At 42.0% G+C, this 21,543-nt stretch overlaps 1 protein-coding gene across 1 annotated transcript; it reads left to right on the top strand.

Annotated features, from left to right (window-relative positions):
• The first annotated feature begins 118 nt into the window (after nucleotides 1–118).
• Nucleotides 119–6,333, top strand: LOC131687893 (uncharacterized). The gene is made up of 3 exons (XM_058971983.1): nucleotides 119–431; nucleotides 491–3,549; nucleotides 3,628–6,333. The coding sequence occupies exons 2-3, from the start codon at nucleotides 589–591 to the stop codon at nucleotides 6,331–6,333; spliced, it is 5,667 nt and encodes a 1,888-aa protein (XP_058827966.1). The 5' UTR covers nucleotides 119–431; nucleotides 491–588.
• Nucleotides 6,334–21,543: the final 15,210 nt, after the last annotated feature.

The following is a 21,543-nucleotide window of genomic DNA, read 5'->3' as shown; positions in this document are numbered from 1 at the left end:
GATGTTACGGGCTGGGGTGTTGCGACACCACTGGGGATGCTCTAAAGCAACATAAAATCAGTGCATAGAAGTTTGACAGTTAGCGTGTATGGATAGAAAACAAAAAAGATTAGTTACGGTAGAAAGGAAAAGTATAGCTTTTGGATAGTGATAGTTGGAAATATTTAAAGGAGATAATAAAATTAAACTGTGTGTGATTGCGACAGGGAGAACGAAACAGTTCAAGTTGTGAGAATACAAACCTGTAAGTACAGTGAGAAAAGCAGTGTGAGAAAATCGATTAACATACACCTTTGCCTCCCCTTAGCACGGCGACCTGAAATTGCGATTCGGCAGTTAAGGTATCTCACCCTAACTTGACCTAAAATACAACAATATAGCGGTAGATACGACAATCAGGAAGCGTGGAAAATAGGGAGAAACTACTTCTTGTAAGTGTAATTTTGCATAAGTGATCCAAAATACCGCTTATAATAAATGTTATTTACAGTTTGAGCGTTACCGTAAAACCAATCGGTTGCTACAAAAAATTTAGTTCCGTATCCGAACATTCTCAAAAAGAAGTAACACAGGTAGTGTTTACTAGGGATGTCGGACTTACCCCACGATACGCCTTCCGATTTCGAATCTGCATCACAAATGGATTTGACCTCAACTCCATGCGGAATCTGCGGTCCGTCGACTTGTGACGAACAAATGATTGGTTGCGACGGTTGTTTAAAATGGTTCCACACTCGTTGCCTGGGAGTAAAGGAGGATTCAATTCCGGATAAGTGGTACTGCCAAAGCAAAGCCTGCCGGAAACAGGCCCAGGAGTACCAACAGAAGCGGAAGGATGCCAAAAGGCGCGAATCTGATAAATCCAGTGTAGGTACGCTGGCAGGTACTTCCAGCGTGGAACAAAGACTGAAAGCGTTGGAGGAAAAGCAGAAGCGACAGACTGAGGAGATGGAGGCGGAGATGATGCTGCAGCAAAAGGAGAGAATGATGCAGCGCGCATTCGAAAGGAAGAAAATGGAGATGGAGATGAGAAGGCGTGAAGAAGACGAAGAAGAAGAAAAGGCGTGGCAGGTGGAGATGCTGCAGAGAAAGAAGGCGCAGATCGAGCGAATGAAGGCGAATCGTCAGGCATTTGAAAATAAAATGGCCGAGCTGGACGATGAGCTGAAAGCATTGGCGGTCATGAAAGGTGCGTCGAAAACAGATGACTACAGCTCGCAAGCGCATTGTTCCTCTAGAGTCGGCAAGATGTGCGAAGACGAGAGCGATTCCGACAACTATTCCGACCACCAGAGTCAATACTCCCGACGACTGTCAGACAAGAAAGAGAACAATACTCCACCAACTTCACCAAGAATGAAGGAGAAGGTCGTCGAGGAGAGCCAATATGGACTGAGGCAGGCGCAAACTAGACCTACAAAGGCCCAGATGGCCGCGAGGAAGGGATTGACAACAAAACTTCCCAAGTTCTCCGGTAAGCCCAAACAGTGGCCGTTGTTCTATGCGTCGTATAAAGTGTCCAACGAAACCTGCGGGTACATGAACCACGAAAACTTGGTGCGACTTCAGGAGTGTCTGGAAGGAAGAGCCTTGGAGCTAGTATCCGGTCAGTTGTTGCTTCCTGAATCGGTCCCAAGAGTTATTGAAAAACTGCATCGACACTATGGTCGTCCGGAACAACTTCTCCAGGAGTTTTTGAATCAAATCGACGAATTAGAACCACCAAAACCTGACAATCTGCGGAGTTTTATTCCATTCGGAAACACTGTGGAACAACTCTGCGAACATCTCGAGGCCGCAGGACTACGACAACACCTTGTCAACCCGCTGCTAATAAAATCTCTGGTTGCAAAGATACCAGACCGCGACAAGCGTGATTGGATTCACTATCAACGAATCCACGCTTCAGGAGAGCCAACATTGCGAACACTGACAGATTTCCTGATGGATATCGTCGATGATGCGTGCGATGTAGATGTCGACATGCAACCGGCGCTCCAGCGCAAAGGAGGGGCACAACCGGGAAACAAAAGAGTAAAGGAGAAAGGCGCGTTATACAGCCACAGCGAAACTGGTACCTCGATTGCAGGTTCAAGCGACCCGGGAAAACTGAAGCCATGCAAAATGTGCGAAAGGACGGATCATCGCTTGAGGTATTGTGAGGACTTCAGGAAAATCGATTATGCCGACCGACTGAAGCTAGCAACCCGTGAAAAGCTCTGCATCGTATGCCTAAACGAGCACAGCGGACAGTGCAAGTTCAAAATCCGCTGTAACGTAGGTGAATGTAGGGAGCGCCATAACCCGCTAATGCATCCGGTCGGAAATGTGGTCAGTATGAGCGCGCATATCCGATCGCATTCGAAAATCTTGTTTCGGATGGTTCCGGTCCAGCTACAGTGGGGTATTCAATCGGTAACGGTGCTAGCGTTTCTAGACGAAGGCGCCTCTGTCACGTTATTAGAGAAAAGAGTAGCTGACCGGCTAGGCATCGTTGGTGTAAAGGAACGGCTGACGATTAGATGGACGGCTGACGTGACACGCGAAGAGAAGGAATCGAGACGAATGAATATTTGGGTATCGGGTGTCGGAGTAAGCGCAGGTAACAAGCTTCTGTTACACAATGTTCGCACGGTAGGAAAGCTGACATTGCCGTACCAAAAATTGGACTCCCAGGAACTTATCGCACAGTTCAAACATATGCAGGGTTTGACAATCGAGTCTTACGATGGACAGCCGGAGTTGCTCATTGGGTTGAACAACATCCATTCATTTGCTCCGCTGGAAGCTAAAATGGGCACACCTGTAGATCCCATCGCAGTAAAATGCAACCTCGGATGGACGGTTTACGGGCCAAAAAACCCTATTACAGCTTCAGTGGGTAATTACCTCGGTTATCACAAGGAGATTACCAACGAAGATCTGCATGAATTACTCAGAAGCCACTACGCGCTAGAAGAGTCGGTTGTAATAGTACCACGGGAAACGGAGGAAGACCGACGGGCACGGAAAATACTCGAGCACACTACAAAACGAGTCTGCGAGCGTTTCGAAACCGGACTTTTATGGAAGACCGATGATCCACACTTCCCAAACAGTTATCCCATGGCATTGCGACGATTGAAGCAGCTAGAGAAACGATTGGAAAAGAATCCGACATTATGCGCGAACGTTAACATGCAGATAGACGAGTACCAGCGAAAAGGTTATGCACACCTAGCTACTGCCGACGAGTTGGCCCAGACTGCACCTGAAAAGGTCTGGTACCTCCCGCTCAACGTCGTCCGAAACCCGAAAAAACCTGATAAGATACGGCTCGTATGGGACGCTGCAGCAACCGTACAAGGAGTCTCACTCAATTCACAACTGCTTAAAGGGCCAGACTTACTTGTTCCGTTGGTGAAGGTCATCATCGGTTTTCGTGAACGACGAATAGCATTCGGCGGGGATCTAAAAGAGATGTTCCATCAGCTGAAAATCCGTGCCGAGGATAAACAAGCACAGCGTTTCATCTTCAGAAAGTCTTCAGACGATCCCCCAAGTGTCTATGTAATGGACGTAGCAACATTTGGCGCGACTAGCTCTCCGTGCTCGGCTTAATTCGTTAAAAATCGAAATGCCGAGGAGCTAGCCGTCCAGTATCCAGAAGCGGCTGCGGCTATCATAAACCGACATTACGTAGATGACTACTTCGACAGTACCGACACGGTTAAAGCTGCAGCAAAGCTGGCAACAGAGATCCGCTTGGTGCACTCGAAGGGCGGTTTCGAGATTCGTAACTGGGTATCCAACTCACCGGAATTTCTTAAGTGCCTGGGAGAGGAGAAACCCGTCGCACCGGTACACTTCAACCGCGATAAGGAAACATTCCAAGAGCGGGTTCTAGGAGTTATATGGAATCCGGAAACGGATGAGTTTTCCTTCTCTACACGACATCGCGAGGAGTTGTTGGAATACCTGTACGAAGGCAAACGACCAACAAAACGACTGGTCGCAAGCTGTGTGATGGGATTCTTTGATCCACTCGGGTTGCTGTCTCCGTTCACTATCCACGGCAAAATTATTATTCAGCATCTGTGGCGTTCGAAATGCGACTGGGATCAAGAAATCGATTCCGATTGCTGGGACCTGTGGAAGCGCTGGACCGATCTCCTGTCTGATGTGGAAGCAATACGGATACCACGTTGTTACATCGGCGAGGCCAAAACCGACGAAATTGAGTCGTTGGAGGTACACATCTTTACCGATGCCAGCGACCTTGCGTACGGTTGCGCGGCGTATTTGCGTGTGGTCGCTCGAGGTGTAGTGCGATGCAGTCTTATTATGTCTAGAGCAAAGGTAGCACCTCTGAAACGCCAGTCAATTCCTCGTTTGGAGCTGATGGGTGCGGTTTTGGGGGCTCGGCTATCACAAACAATCTTGAGCACACACACCCATAAGATCGCTCGTACTGTTTTCTGGACAGATTCTCGTACCGTGTGCAGTTGGCTTCGTTCAGACCAACACAAATATAAACAGTTTGTTGCATTCCGAGTAGGAGAAATTTGGGAGCTTACGAATGTGAAAGACTGGCGATGGATCCCGACAAAACTCAACATTGCGGATGTGCTAACTAAGTGGGGACAAGGCCCACCACTGCAAAGCGATGGAGAGTGGTTTACCGGAATAGCGTTTTTGTATCTTCCGCAATACCAGTGGCCGTCGGAAGAGGCCACGTTTGACGAAACAGAAGAGGAAGTAAGAGGTGCTATCTTGTTCCACGGATTGATCGACGCCGAGGTGCTTTCCCGCTGGACGAGACTGCTGAGGGTGACAGCGAGTGTTATTCGTTTTGTTGCTAATTGTCGACGCAAGCAAAAAGGTGAGCCAATAATGACATCACAAGCTACGGCAAAGCAACAAAAGATGATCGATAGAATTGTAATGAAGTGTGCGACGGTACAGGGACCACTTACAAAAGAAGAATTCCAGCAAGCTGAAGTAGTTCTATGGCGGCAGGTCCAGTGGGACAGTTTCCCGGATGAAATGAGTGCGCTCTCCAACAATTTAAAACGTCAACCGGGTGAGCCATTAGAAGCCGTGAAAAAGGGAAGCTGTATCTACAAGAGCTCTCCAATCTTGGATGAAGAAGGTGTGCTGCGGATGGATGGCAGAATGACGAATGCGAATGAGTGTTCTTTCGACAAAAGGCATCCAATAATTCTGTCGCGTTCACACGAAATCACGCAGAAATTGATTCAGCATCACCACGAGGAGTTTGGACACGCGAATTCGGAGACCGTCTTCAATGAAATGCGACAGCGGTTCCAGATCCCTAAGCTGCGGCCAGCTAGCAAAAGTGTGGTGAAGAGATGCGTTTGGTGCAAAGTAAACAAGTGCCGTCCACGAGCTCCTAGGATGGCCCCACTGCCCGTAGAACGAGTAAGTTCTAGCATGCGGCCATTTAGTTCTGTGAGCATCGACTACCTTGGTCCGCTCGAGGTGATGATTGGTCGACGGAAGGAAAAGCGTTGGGTGGCTATATTTACTTGTTTGGCAGTACGCGCGGTGCATTTGGAGGTGGTTCACAGTCTAACCACCGAATCATGTCGAATGGCTATCAGTCGTTTCCGCAGCAGGTTTGGCAAGCCGAATCACATTTTCTCAGATAATGCAACCTGTTTTCGAGGTACAAACAACGAGGTAGTGAAAATGGAGAAGATAAATGGGGAGTGCGCCGAACGTCTGGCTAGTCCTGTAACATCTTGGCACTTCAATCCTCCGGGAACACCCCATATGGGGGGAATCTGGGAAAGAATGGTGCGGTCTGTGAAAGACGCAATGCGGGCGCTCGATGACGGGCGGAAGCTGACGGATGAAATCTTATCGACAACATTGGCTAAAGTGGCGGACATGATAAACACACGTCCGTTGACCTATTTGCCACAAGACTCGGAAGAAACAGAAGCACTGACCCCAAATCACTTCTTACGGGGAACGGTGACCGGTGCGGATACGTGCCTAGAAGATGGACCGTCCAATTCGGCAGAAGCACTGCGGAATCTTTACAAACGCTCACAATACCTTGCTGAAAAAATGTGGGAAAGATGGCGTAAAGAATACTTGCCAACAATAAACCCACGTTCGAAATGGCACGACGAGCAGAAACCGCTGAAAATGGGAGACTTGGTGTTCGTGGTCGACGGAAAGAATAGGAAAGGCTGGAAACGAGGCATCGTCGAGGCAGTTATTCAAGGCATAGACGGACGAGTGCGACAGGTAGATGTGAGGACTGCTGATGGCAGTGTTCAGAGACGTGGCGTGGTGAATCTAGCGGTGTTAGAGATTGAGTAAATCCGGGAGTACCGGATGTTACGGGCTGGGGTGTTGCGACACCACTGGGGATGCTCTAAAGCAACATAAAATCAGTGCATAGAAGTTTGACAGTTAGCGTGTATGGATAGAAAACAAAAAAGATTAGTTACGGTAGAAAGGAAAAGTATAGCTTTTGGATAGTGATAGTTGGAAATATTTAAAGGAGATAATAAAATTAAACTGTGTGTGATTGCGACAGGGAGAACGAAACAGTTCAAGTTGTGAGAATACAAACCTGTAAGTACAGTGAGAAAAGCAGTGTGAGAAAATCGATTAACATACACCTTTGCCTCCCCTTAGCACGGCGACCTGAAATTGCGATTCGGCAGTTAAGGTATCTCACCCTAACTTGACCTAAAATACAACAATATAGCGGTAGATACGACAATCAGGAAGCGTGGAAAATAGGGAGAAACTACTTCTTGTAAGTGTAATTTTGCATAAGTGATCCAAAATACCGCTTATAATAAATGTTATCTACAGTTTGAGCGTTACCGTAAAACCAATCGGTTGCTACAAAAAATTTAGTTCCGTATCCGAACATTTCCTATCTCATGCCTCCACGCGAGTCTAAGTCTATTGATGACATTTGGTCCTTAGACCGGTGACGACTGGGTGCTATCAGCCTTCTGCCGATAGTAGCAGAATGAGAGGGTGTGAACAGATCTAGTCGAGAAAACATGGCCGTAAAAATGAATAGTTGATCGGAAATTAGACCCAATAAGACTTTAATCTGACTAGTATCGATGATCACGGAAAGTATTGAAAGTTCGTCGCGTCTGTTTTTATGAACCTAATTTCAAGCTCCGTTATTGCTAACAAGCCCATGCATCAGGTTAACAATCCTTTATATTTCCCTTCAGTGTTCGTTATTATCGCTCGTATACTTGTATTCCATAAACAATACGATATGGAAAATAATAAATACTTTCCTGGATTTATAACATCTCGCGCTATCATAAGGGATCATCCATAAATGACGTAGCATTTTTTGAATGATTTTCAACACCCCCCTCCCCCATCGTAGTATTTCGTCACAAAACTCTAAATACCCCCCTGATAATTAGGTAGCTTGACGGTAACCCTACCCCTCCCCTTGACCCCGTAAAAAATGAAAAAATAATAAAAAACGATGTCAGTTAGATGAAACTCGTAAAATTGTCGTGACATCAGGTCAACCCCTATTCCCTTTAAAAAAGCTACGTAGCATGACATGACCCCCTACCCCCCCCCCCCCTGTCGTCACACATCATCACAAATTACAAAACTCCCCCTCCCCCATATAATGCTACGTCATTTATGGATGGTCCCTAGCTCTTTGCCTGTATAATGTGTTATCACTCGGTAGTTTTCAACCTAATAAATATATCGTAGAGAAGAAATAGCGAATTCTGTCTAAATACTTTGCAATAAATAGTAATCCGGCCCATTACGCAGATAAGATTAGCTTTTCTAGGCAATACTCCCACGGTCGGCCGTGTGGAGTTCAAATTGCTTTTGTTTGGGGAACATAGGATACTCACGGTGGCTTGCTGCCCAGAGTTTAAAAAGAACCAAAAACTAAACAAGATCTTTTTCGAGTGATCGTGTACTCGAAGACTAACTAAACAACTACCTAATAAAATTTGCTTTACAGGTCGCATCGCTTGCTTGGATCGACTCCTGGACCTTATACCCTTCCAAACCACCAATTCCGCGACACCTCGATAGAGCTGAGGCTGTTCGAAATAATGAAGTAGTGATCTGTGGGCAGAGTGTCGATGATTCCAAGGGTGTACTGAATTGCAGCTAACTCTGCGACGTAAACTGAATTTTGCAATTATTGTAACTTTCCTAAAGTATGCATACAAATGTAGTGAACGCTGTGGACTTAACCATATATTGAAACTATAAATATACAAGAATCGAAAACAATTTTATGTATGGACTTAGATGCGTTTTGCAACGGTTTTTCTAGGGGCAGTGTAAATAGGCTTTATAGTATGTACCTTATGTATGTTATGCATGTTAACCGATTTTCCATACAAACTTCCATACAAACTTTGAAATTTTTGGAGGGTCCGTAGACACAATCGATCGGTACCAAAATTTGCACAATTACTACGGACCATAAAAGGAATCAGTATAGCCTGGTGGAGCTAAAAGTCAAAAATTGAACCAGTCTAATGTACCTATTAGTTGTATCAAAATAGGATAGGCGGCGTGAAAATTAATCAAGTGAAGTGGAAATGAGTCCATGAATTGGTCGAACGGAAATAATAAACCTTCGTTGTGCTTTTCGTCGATCCACGTAAATTTGTTGCTAAGAAAGTTTTTGTCTTTGCGCAACGAAAGCACAGATTTCTGTCATTGAGATATTTAAAATACGCACACTGAAATCTCTCATTTTTATACTACCGCCTTCTCCTCAGGCCCAGAAGAGTGGTGTTTGCCTCCCAATTCGCCGTGTAAAATTCTTATTTTCCTCCTAATTTAAACGTCAAAGCAGCACAATACCAACCCAGCTGGATAAGTCTATGCAACCGTTAACAATTTAGTAACAAATTAGATACATTGTCCGTGCTGTTCAAAAGGAGGCGCGACGATTATTTTTCGTCGCGGCAAAATTCGTAGCGCTATTCGGCGCACGATTCGCCGCAATGTATTTCTTATGGGATAAATGACACTTTAATAAAAGGTGGTGCAATTTTGAGTAAAAACCTTATTGTAAATAAAACATACGAAAACCTGAAACTTTAGAAGCACAGTTTGCAGTCAGTTTTATTGACAAATTCGGCTAAAGTAAATAATTAGCACGCATTAAACTTGGGTAATACATATTTTTCGACGTTTATCAGCATTTAATATCAAATGCGCCAATTCTCTTCGTCGCCTCAAACGATTGAATGGCTCGTTTCCAATGAAACGCACAACACCTACCTACACATTCGCCTCAAACATTGAACCCAAGCGAACAAATCAAAAGGAATCAACGCTGATGATGATGGCGAAAGAGACAACTAATACAACGACACTATGTTAACCTTGTTTGCAAATGGAGCTCGCATGTACAAACGATTTTGTGTACGAATAATTGTACATAAAAGTGTGCTGGAAACGAGCACAACACAAATAAAGCATAGTATTTGAACGGACAAGCTCAGTCGCGTGTTAGACAGCATTGGGTAGCGTACCTCCACAGCCAGTGCAACGAACTTCTAACTCATCTACACTGGCTGTGAAAACACACAGTGCAGTGGTCTGCTCCGCCTGCCGTGCAACAGGCAACTGAGCTTGTCCGGCGAAATCCGTTCTTTAAATAGTCGATGATGACGTCATTCATAGAAGCATAGCGCGCTAGGTACACAAATCTGTCGTACCGAACTTGGGAAGCGCTATCTTCTGTGTGTAAATTTTGACTAGGTTGCACAATATTTAAGTTTTTAATGCCATGATATCAAAAATCTTTGGATTTATCTATTGGAATCTATTCTTAGAAGTATTTCGGGGCGATATGAGCAAAAAATTTGAAAATTTGTCGTGAGATGGCTGAATTATATGCATTTAAAATTGGACCACTTTTCGTTACATACCATTTTTGTAGAATTTGCAACGTGCACCCCCATATCGAAAACAAAAACATAGTCCTACGTCAAAAACCCAATGTTGCAAAACCTTTAGCCGTTGTAACTGTGATGTTGTCGGCAAAGCGAAGTTTTCTGTCAAGCAACACTCCCAGGTCTCGAATAGATTCCACGTGTTCGATGTATATTCGCAGCGTCTTAGAGTTGTCGAGCGCCCGAAACTTATCACCCTACATTTATCGACGTTGGTCTGCATTCCATTCACCGTGCACTGGAGATTCAAATCTAATGACATGTATAACTAGATAAGAGTTTCTAAAATTTTCAACCCAGTAGACTGATTGTGAAATACAATGCTTCTTCCGTCGCCAACAAACACCTAGCGCGTCAACCGGTTTCACGAATATTTGCGATTCGCGGCTTACGTGTTGATGAAATGATCTACAGTCAAATACGGAGACTTCTGTTCAATCTTTTGGAAATCAGGTTTTTCGCATCTTTCCCGGTTTCAAAAAAATTATTCGGGTTGTTGTACGACAGAGGAGGGTTGGATTCACTAATTAATTGTCTGCTCAGTAAACTGGCCTGTACGTACAATATCCCGATACAATCCGTGGCACAGTTTCCTTTGAATAGCCCAAGAAATTTCCCTGCTAATCCCGACTAATGTCGACTGATCAGTTTAAAAAGTCTATCAACATGACAGATTAGATTGCAACGTTTGTTCGTGTTCGATGTCATCACAGGAAGTATTGACCAAGACGTGACAATCTACTTCTTATGTTTCCTTCGATAGGGTGACTATACGTCCTGGTTTCCCAGGACATCTCCTTGTTTTCCATCGACTGTCCTGGTGTCCTGGGAGGTCGAGAAAAACGCTTGTTTTGTCCTAGTTTTTTTCCTCTAAGCCCAATATGTTTCTGTATATTGAGCCTTCGCTTTATTCACTCTGCTCCAGATCGCAGTTATTGCAACCAAAACTGCAACGTATACTCATCCTCGCTCGGAGTACGACAAACAAAACTTAATGCACTTGAATCTCCCAGTTGTACCTTCCGATGGTTTTTTAAATTTCTCAAGAGTGCCGCGTTATTTATCTTTTCAACTTCCTTTTCTTACATGGAAATTGAAAATAGAAAGAGGTATTCGTATGTAAAGAAAAAAATTGAAAATTGTTTTTTGGAAAGGAAATTTGACATCCGAAAAAATCGAACCGATTCCAGTTCTGGACCAAACTGTATCGATGAAACGATGATTTTCAGAGCTTCTTCTCGGTTTAAATCGTCTTTCAATCTGGGACCCGAAGAATTTCCTTTGGTATCTCTGAGAAGGCACATCAACGATTTGGTGATTATGCTTCATTCCTTAAGTTGCTAGTGGCATTTTTTCGTCTTTCTGGAAATGTATTCCATAATAGTGAAACATCAAAAACTATTGTGGAATAATTACATTGAGCGCTCTCTTGAGCTGGTGATTATGGAATCACTTCAAGGTCAATACCAGTACCTAAACAGTCACTCTGCTTGTTAACAACGCAGTGAATCAAACGAATTTTCTACCTGCAGTCTGCTGTCTACATGTCCCATGCCAATGCGATAAGCAGCGTCGTTGAGCATGACAACGTTAGAATCAAGATACCCTGCACGATTTATACCCGGGTACTACCAATAAATTCATTTCAACCATTATGTTGGAATACGTAATGGTGGAATCCGCTAAGTTTGAAAGACGGAGAAAAATTTATCTTGGTATTTCCAACGGTGTTCGTTTCGTGAGAATGTCAGTAACGGAACCAATTCCTTCATAGCTGAACTTTCAATACAAAATAACCGTAACCACATCTCAAATAACGCTATGCACATATGAAGAACAGACCCCTCCGTGCCAGTTCTGTAACAATAAGATACACTATGAGAAACCATGTACATAAACCTGTAACGAAAGAATATCAACTACAAGTAAACCCAACACACAGCCCTCATCAACATCAACTAAATCACAAACAACCGGAGTTGCAGCTCAGGTACCAACGAACCTCCGCACAGCGTGTCCGATCATTATGATCCGCCTACTACTTCTCAATCAAATGCCAGTACCACCGATAAAAAAGTAAATGGCAAAGGCAATACGGATACACGATCTTGACCCGTAGGTCCCACAAACAACTCAAACCAGGTAATCGTGAACACCCATTCAACATTAATAGCTAGGATAGCACGAACGAAAACGATAAACCAAGAGAAAGCAGACTAAGTAATCCCCAAGCAACAACAGGCAATGCAATAAATGGATCTCCAACAACAAATATGATCTTCCTGTCAAGTTACAAATCGCGTACACAAGATCCGATGGATATACAACAATATTCGATTTATTTTTATTTACACATTGTTAATATAAAAAGGTCCACGGTTCAGGTAAGCTAATACATTGAACCGTGTCAAATAAATGAAATAAAAAAGTACCTAATAGATTATTAACATGACTTCACGCCTGTACGCTGAACAGCGATTAACCTGCCGAGTCTAGCACATACATAACAGGGGGTATATAACAATTCGAAAAATGGAGAAATTTGGAAACAACGATAGGTTTTGCAGCTGTTTCGATTCTAGCTCTCAGATCGAGAAATAACGGTTGTCATTGGAGTTTACCAGGTATAGAGCAAGTAAGCTATTTGGGACCATTGATGTTTCTGATTTACGTCAATGACGTGCATTTAGTGCGCCGGTTCTGCACATACGATCTCACCATAAAACCTTCGCTGAGGGTGGTGTAGCAAGAACTGCGTGTGTGTAAATCCGAAAAAGTGCTTGGTGATCGAATTCCGACGAAAAACTTTCTGACAGAGCTCCAGAACTTTTTTACTGCCGAAGCTCTACCTGCCAGACCCCAAAACTTTTTAACTACCAAAAGAGAAGTCCCAGTCGATTGATAGGTAACGGGGGGAGGCAGTACCCTTTCGAATTTCCTGGTTTTTTACTCGTCTAATATGGTCGCCCTACCTTCGACATTCTTCTTTTCGCACATTTTCACCCTGCAGAAATCTTTCGAACAGTGTTGTTGATTGTATTAATGAAAATGGATTCTTGTTAATTACTTTTATGCCTGCAATATTTTGTATCTTGAACTCACTATATTTTATGATGGGCACCGTTTTTCCATGTCATTCTAAAAAAAATAATAGATTATTGTTTGATTGCTGTCTTGTTTTTGTTAAAGTTAATCAACAACATATACGGCAAATGTGTGGTAGAAACTTGTTCTACTTTGCCGCACAATTTCTGTTCCATTTAATAATTTTTATTCTTTTAACGACAATAATTTAATTTATCCAAAGTAGTGTCAATATTTTTCTATGAATATAGCAACACTGCCAAGCATCATTTCGATATCCCTGCAGTAACATTGCGTATAGTGCAAAAAGTCAGAATCAACCAATCAGGAGCTGGACTATTCTGACGCAAAATTGGAACAAAAACGACCCCCTCCTATTGACTTGACTAAGGTATTGACTGAATAACTCGCATGCGTGTCCTGCGCTTATTGAGCAAATACCGTTTAACGAAACTCTCTTAGCAGTTGCTTACCACAGGACTAACTACAGGCACCACAATCCACCTGATTCGTGTCTTCGTGTTTTAACGATGAATTTAATTTTGATATGCCTAAACAATTATTTTGTAGATATACTAGATACCAAACTTAGTTGGTACTGAGCAGTTCAGTCTGCGTGAATCAATTGAAGACGGCGAAGTTAAATAATTATTCACGTTGACAAATGCTGCATCTTTCAACAATTTTATTTTACCAGCACAGGCCCTGCTTCATAAACTAAAGGAATATATGTCATAAAATAAGTCAGGATAAATGTGCCATTTACATGTATACGCTAAATCTACACACAAAAAATAATGAAATTAAATCGACATGTAAATCAATACAAATGTAAACTAACGAAGCTTGAATCAAAAATTTGATTGAAAATTAAGTTAAATTCAATGCACTCAATTGGCCCATCAAAAAGCATACAATTTTACACTTTCATTCGTGTGATATTACATTTCATTCATTTTACAGCAATATTGGATTTAAAATACATTAAAGTGCATTTCCGTTTAATGAAACCGTAATTTCCAATGAACGTGTAAAAGTACAATAAAATTCGTTGAAGAAAGCACGACAACTTGTGGTGGAACTTAATTTTACATGTATATTAATGCTCCAAATATGTGCATGAAAATAAAAAAAAAAAATTTTTCTGTGTATGTACACACTTAATTATTGAGACACCGCCAAGGGTGTCGGTAGACTACGCTACGGCACTGTTTGTGGCACATTTGGAGGTGGACAGGAAATGGTATTTTTGGTCTATTCAGCCAATTCGTCGGGTTTTCGGTTTGAAAGATTCGTCCAAGCGTCCAAGCTCTTGATTCCTTCAAGAGCGTGATATTTTTCGATGGTTCAATGTTTCAATTTCGGCAAGCATTTATCTGCTTCGTCCGTTTCAGCTTTGTTTGGACAGGCTGTCAGGCAGATATTCGGCATATTTAACATCATCTTTTATTAATTCAATTCTGTGAGTAATTTTTTTTAATTTGTAATTTGTAATTTTATTGAGCACGATAACCTGTTAGTACAGACTTTGAATCAGGTCAAGGAAGTGTAATTCCCATAATTTCCATTCAATTTAAGATGCGAAAATGTAAAGTATGATTCATCATCCAAAATGATGAATTTATTATTCGTAAAGTGTTTACGGTGTAGTGTACGGTAGCAAATTGACATTTTTCAAGCTGTTCCGCTATAATTTTTGGTTTTCGCTTATGTTTATGATAAATTACGCTGTGTTTCTTAGAAATACAGTGGACAGTTGAGCTGGAAATACCACATTTTTTATGCAATTGGCGTGTTGATTATTCAACATTTTTTTCTGGCACTTGGTTTTGGTGGGTGACCGCTTTTCTTTTCTTTTCAGCCTCTTGTCATCACGGCAGATTGAAAATAATTACGCGCCAGATTAGTTTACGTAAATCCAGCTTATGCGATAATTTGTTCGTAAACAACTGCGCAATTAGAGGTTAACAGTGTAATAGGAGTGGAGTTAAGTGCGGCAAGTGCATTGGTTGGTATTTTTGGGCTTGTTCAAGTAGTATTTTAAACGCCTGAATTTAATTTATATTTTTCCGAGCAGATGTTAAACTACAATATGCTTACCGGACCGGGGTGTAGGTGATTGATTTGTCAAATTAGTTTTTAACAACTAAAGTGACAGTAGTACTTCCCATGCTTCTGGAAGTGGAAGCACTTCAGTAAAATTTTGGTTTTGTGTCATCACATCCTTTGCTAATAACAATTGTGGTTTTGTGGTGCTCTTGAAACCACTCTTAAAACCTAAACTGCACTTGTAGTGTGCTATAAAACTTGAATTGTTACATGAGTTATTTCTAATCTTTTCTCTTATCTAACATGGGAAGGTGCCATTTGAGCGTATATTTTTTGGTGTTTCGTCGGCGATTTATTTCACCAGGGTCGTATCATATAATGATTTTGATCGAAACTAAATCCATGAGACGTTGATTAGTTAGACAAACTTGGCATGACTAAACAATTTTTTATTTCTAGAAAACTTTTGCGTGTCGTAGTAAAACAAATGAATTATCACATCATCACATGTTCACATTTCACACAAACCATTTTCCGCAATAATAACCCATTCACGGTCATAAAATCGCACCTTATAATTTTCTCCTAATGTGATCTTTTCACTTGGATCATTTATCAATGGCAAGCAGCCTCATTGAGGTCCGTTTCGACGACACTTTGTTCGGTTCCACACAACAGGCTGGAGAACCCTTCACCCTTTTGACGTCGACAATATTATTGACAATCAGGAACAACTCTTGATTCTGATCAAACAATGTCACACAAAGGATTTCAGTACCAAACAGTCTCGTTTTCCGTTTTGCCCTATCATCATTTGCTCTCTACGCATGAGGACGACACCCTCCTGGACTGAATCGGAGTAGCCAAGCGACGGTAGCAGCAGAATCGGCGGAGACAGCGCAAAGCCCGGGCTTTGGTGAATGAACCAAACGCAGCTTCAAACAAACCATCAAGGGGAGAAGATGGTGTTGATTTTAATGCCAGAAAACTTTTAATACAATATAAATTATTAAAAAGGGGTAACACGAACGAGCTCAGCGCAGTCTCGTAAGGTCCGTGGAAGCTGATTTTCGTCTTTTTCTCTCACGGGGAACTTTTAAAATGACCAGAAAACTTTTTTTGAATACTGAGCACAGAGAGCTGATGTTGCCAGATTTTTTCTAGGAAGATGTATAAAGATTCACACGTTTGAATGTTAGCTCCCAGTGATGTAATTATCTGAATTTTATATTCAATTGTCTAAATTTCAAAAATATAATAAGGAAAAATGGAAGCATACTCCAGTCCTGATGTTACACCGAACTCTTCTTCAGACAGAAAATTTAAAATGAAACTGAACAGCTTCATACGATACTTGTTCCTCGTTTTTAATATTGTTTATTTTTCACATTGACATGTCTCCTTGTTTATATTCTGAATTACTATACTTATGTTCGAAGCAAACATCGCAGCACTGACCTGTGAGTGAACCTCGGTTGCACTATTTACTTTTCCCAACATAGTTATTAACAAAGTACCCTCCTGGAAGTGGTGACCTCTTAATTTAGGGCTATAGCCACCAGATAATCATACATTTTATCACGCATTGCATAATTGCTTATCGTTGTGAAGATATTTTGCACCGCCATTGAAACCGTTCAAAGTTTCAATTTCGTTGCGTCCTCTCCGGGTCCAGCGCAGCATCCTTCGTCGGAAATTGCCAGTTTAGGGACCTCATGTCTCGCTCTCGCAGCATCCGACAGTGCCTAATTATACCTACGGCAACCGCTTCCCTCGGCATTAATATTATTAAAATATTAAAAATATTACAAGCAATTTGTTATGATTTCGTTGCGTTTTTTTTCATTTCTGCTTAGGTGCTTTAGCGCTTCCTTTATTGACAATTACTGGGTGTATATCGATGCAATCGGTGGAGCTCTCCACTTCGGCAGGGTTGACCTAGCTGTTTATCGACATGTTTTATGGGCAGCTGTCGTACGCGAAGGAGCAGGACCACAAGAATGCCACATCGGAGACAAGGATTGCGACCCGCCCAGCCCAATCTCGTAAATGGCTGACGATGCTGATACCGTAGAAGAATGGCGAAGTGGAACATTTATTAAAATTGATTATAATGTTCAATAGACACGATTTCCGACAGTGCACAGGAATGCAGCAGTTTTTCAAGGAAGCGTAAAGCTTGTGTTTTTTTTGTTTTCCAGTGCCTCAAGCACTGCCGGATTCAAACAACAACGTTCCCCGGTAAAGATAAATTGACATTTTATAAAGTGTTTGTAGTGTAATTTGATAAATTGTTTTGACCGCGTCTGTTGGCAAAGTATATCATTTAGGAGATGTCCGGTGAGTTCCATGTCTGCGATGTTGATATTGGCCTACTACACTCAAGAAGGTTTTCTGTCTTAATTGGTTCAACGGACTATCTGTCAATGTTCTAGGAATGACAATAATGGGAGAGTCCTTGGGCTTTTGAGTTTTCTTCAAAAGGTCAATCAATCAAATCTTTTGCGCCATCCATGTACCCCGTGGACCAAAAACTCTTCGTTATTCGTTATCCCTCTGCGGACTAACGTGGACACTTGATGTAACCCTACACCCCGCGCAATATCTTAAATCCCAAAACAATTACACTAATTATATTTCCAAACCATTGTAAAATAAACATTTTCTCTTTTGAACTTCATAAGGGCTTTCGTAAAATTACAGGAACATATTAATCTTGAAATTGATATCATAGTGATCCCAAAATTGCTTCATTTTTATTTTATTTTTAAATAAAATCAATAAAGGAATGAAAAGTCTTACGAAGTGACTAATCCCTAAGTTCGAAATTATCATTATCAGGGGGCGTAGCGTAGTTGGTAAATCGATTGCTTTGTACGCAGCGCACCTGGGTTCGAGTCCCGACCCCGCACATAGGGTTGGAATTTTTCATAAGAGATTAAGAAGGTTAAAACCTCCACAATCGAAATAAAAAAATCATTATCATTAAATGAAATTTAACTAAAAATCGAGCTCACATTTGTAGATTGTCCTTCGAATTTAGAGTAGGGAGATTTTTTTTTAAAGTAAAGTAAATAACTCATGAAAGTTTTACATGATCATACCACGAACAGATATGCGTCACATCTGCAAACAAAATTCAATCCAGGGAAAATTATAAACGAAAGCCATCGTGAACATCGTGGTCACACATTCCAAGTATTCCCAATCATTACAGAATGTTTTGAAAACTTTCATGCTGCTTGATCTTGAGCCACCACTCCCTATTTCTTGCACGGACGAGCACACACACAGGGCACAGCCTACCTCGAAGAAGCCTACTACTTCCAGGTTCTCTGCTGAGCATTACAGTAACTGGTCTTTTTTCGGCATTCGTAATACTAGACCAACTCACTGTAACGTGTGTTACGATCAAAATTTACTCATACAAGAATGCGTGTGAATTGTTTTAACGCACTGACAACATAAATTTCTAAAGTTGGTAATGTTGGTTAATGATACAGTGTGGTGCTAAAGAATGCACAAACCGTCAATAGCGCAAAACAAATGATTGATACTCGGTTATTACAAAAACCCGATTTTACGAATTACTGTATCTGAATATATAAACCGTAACATCAAAGTTTCAAACTTACAATCTAGATCTATCATCTAACAATAGAAAAGTGTTCAATTAAGGAGTTACACCAAAGTAGTAATTAAAAAATTGTGCTAAAATATGCTTTAGGGTATTAAAAATAATTTGTCTAAATATAGAAGGCTACAATAACATATAATTCTTTTATTGGTCATTACCGTGTTCTATTAGTTTCATAATTTTTTTTCAAAAATATTTTCATGCTTGTTTCGATCCCTTAAGGTAATTTTGAATGTAAAGACAATAAGCTGAAGAAAGATAAAAAATTCTGATATTTACTAGGCTGTGGTACTAACAAAGTTCATCACGTCATAAAAATCCCATATCAAACATCAGTGTTGGCGGATATCCTTTCGCCTAGAGAATCGTGTTAACTGTCCCGAGAAAATAATTTTCCCTCCTTTTATTAGCGGCGGTTGCTATGATAGTTTATAAGAGTTGGCAACCCAGGCAACCCACTAAAATAATCATGGCACAGCTGACAACAAAAAGGGACGACGGAAAGGAAAGATTAATGAGCTAGCTCAAGTTAGTAAAACGCAAACCTTCGTACCAGTAACAACATTTTTATAAGTGAATTAAATAAGTGTGAATTAATGTAAAATAATGGAAATATCCTGGGTGGGCCCCCACCATGTTCCAGTTATTGTTCGGAAAAAATTGATCCTTTGTTGGCGTTTCTGTTTCAGATACCTAATGTGACATCCCCAGGTACCTTTAGAGTCGAGCCAGACCCCGATATATTTGAATGTGAAGACCTGATTGATCGTTACACCCGTTAATAGAAGCTGGAGTTGCGCCGGCTCACGCTTCCTAGAAAAGACAACCAATTCAGTTTTCTCCGTGGAGAACTCGATATCCAGCTGGAGAGCCCAAGTAGACAAATTGTCCAAAGTATCTTGCAATGGTCCTTGCAAATCGGCAGCATTGGACCCTGTAACAGAGACTACCCCGTCGTCTGCAAGTTGCCTTAGCGTGCATGAATTGGCAAGACAATCGTCAATGATTAAAGTAGGGGACTTAGACATGAGCCCTGGGGAAGACCCATGTAGCTAAATCGCAATGTTGTTAAATCGCCATGCGAAAAGTGCATGTGCTTTTCAGACCACATGTTTAGCAAAAAGTTATTTAACATTGGTGAAAGACCATGCTGGTCCAGCTTTTCTGACAGAATATTGATAGAAACTGAGTCAAAAGCCCCCTTAATATCCAAGAAGACTGATGCCATGTGCTCTTTGTTAGCATAGGCCATTTGGATTTCTGTAGAAAGCAACGCAAGGCAATCGTTCGTCCCTTTGCCTTTGCGGAAGCCAAATTGTGTATCTGACAGTAAGCAATTTGCTTCAACCCAATTGTCGAGGCGAAACTTCCGAATACAGGACAGCATTGCAATCGGTCGATACGAGTTGTGTTCGGAGGCTGGTTTTCCTGGTTTTTGGATGGCGATGATCTTCACTTGCCTCCAGTCATGAGGGACAATGTTACCCTCAAGAAACTTGTTAAATAAGTTCAACAAGCGCTTTTTTGCAGTGTCAGGCAGATTCTTCAGCAAGTTGAATTTGATTCTGTCTAACCCTGGGGCGTTATTGTTCCATGACAAGAGAGCAAGTGAGAACTCCACCATCGAAATCGGTTTTTCGTTCGCGGTATCGTGAGGAGACGCGGCGCGGCACGTTTTCTGTACCGGGACAGAGTCCGGACAGATCTTCTTGGCGAAAGCGAATATCCAACGGTTTGAATATTCCAGGTTCTCGTTGGTACTATTTCGGTTACGCATACGTCGAGCCGTACCCCAAAGAGTGCTCATCGCTGTTTCTCTCGTTAACCCGTCGACGAACCGGTGCCAATAACTGCATTTTTTGGCTTTCATTAGACTCTTAATTCGCCTTTCTAACGACGCGTACTGTTGATAGCTAGCAGGTATTGTACGCGGGGCATGATTTAAGATCGTGAGGAAGGCCCCCGCAGAAAATACACTTTTTAGTTTCTCTACCGCAAGCGTCATCCTCATGCTCTCCCTCGCATTTGACGCATCTTTTCTTATTGCCACAATAGGTGGCTGTGTGGCCAAGCTGCTTGCAATTGCTGCAGTTCATTACCCGCGGTACAAACAGGCGAACAGGTAGACGAAGCTTATCCAGGAGGACATAGTTGGGGAGGGAAGACCAGGAGAAAGTCACCCGAAGCGAGTCTGACAATGGATAAGTTGTTTTATTATTCTCAGTTTTTGCTGAATACAATTGCTTGCATTCCAGAATCTTCACATGTTGAAGTGTGGGGTTCTTAAAGCAACCAACCCCGTACTTCAACACGTCTTTGCACTTCAAACCCGGTTCGGCGACGACTCCATCGATCTCCACTGCCATACAAGGTACATACGCCTTAAATTGCTTTGTAAAACGCTCGCTTCGAGCAATCTGGTTTGCCTGGTCGAGGTCGTTCACTAATATGCGTATCTTATTAGCTCTAACACGTGTTATCTGAGCTACGGACGGGTAGTTAGCAGTCAGCTCCCGTGAGATCTCTAAATTATTAAGCGATTTCGTGATGGGTTGGAAATAGACCATGTATGTTTTAATGCGAGGAGGATTAAGGGAATCAGGGGAGCGAGTAATTTCGGGTTTATCCAGTAAATCTATGGGAATATCATTCCCATCCAATGTTACTTCGTCCTCGGCCATTTAGGCACGAGGATAACACGTGGTGTAAACGATAGATGAAACTTATATTCAGGGGAAAGGGATCTAAGAAGTAGCGACCGACCGGGGGAAAGGGAAATGAAAAAAAAAAAAACTTAGCTTATATAGCGGCGTGTCCGGCTAT

Source organism: Topomyia yanbarensis, chromosome 3, assembly GCF_030247195.1.
Source record: "Topomyia yanbarensis strain Yona2022 chromosome 3, ASM3024719v1, whole genome shotgun sequence".
Taxonomy (NCBI): Eukaryota; Metazoa; Arthropoda; class Insecta; order Diptera; family Culicidae; genus Topomyia; species Topomyia yanbarensis.
The sequence above is the reverse complement of the archived record's forward strand: the minus strand, read 5'-3'. Positions and strand labels throughout refer to the sequence as shown.

What these genes read in the sequence shown, in the direction of transcription:
- LOC131687893 (XM_058971983.1), top strand. Translation starts at nt 589, where the DNA reads ATGTCGGACTTACCCCACGATACGCCTTCCGATTTCGAATCTGCATCA. An exon ending in ACGATCCCCCAAGTGTCTAT is followed by an intron (nt 3,550 to 3,627) that starts GTAATGGACGTA and finishes AATGCCGAGGAG; the next exon opens with CTAGCCGTCCAGTATCCAGA.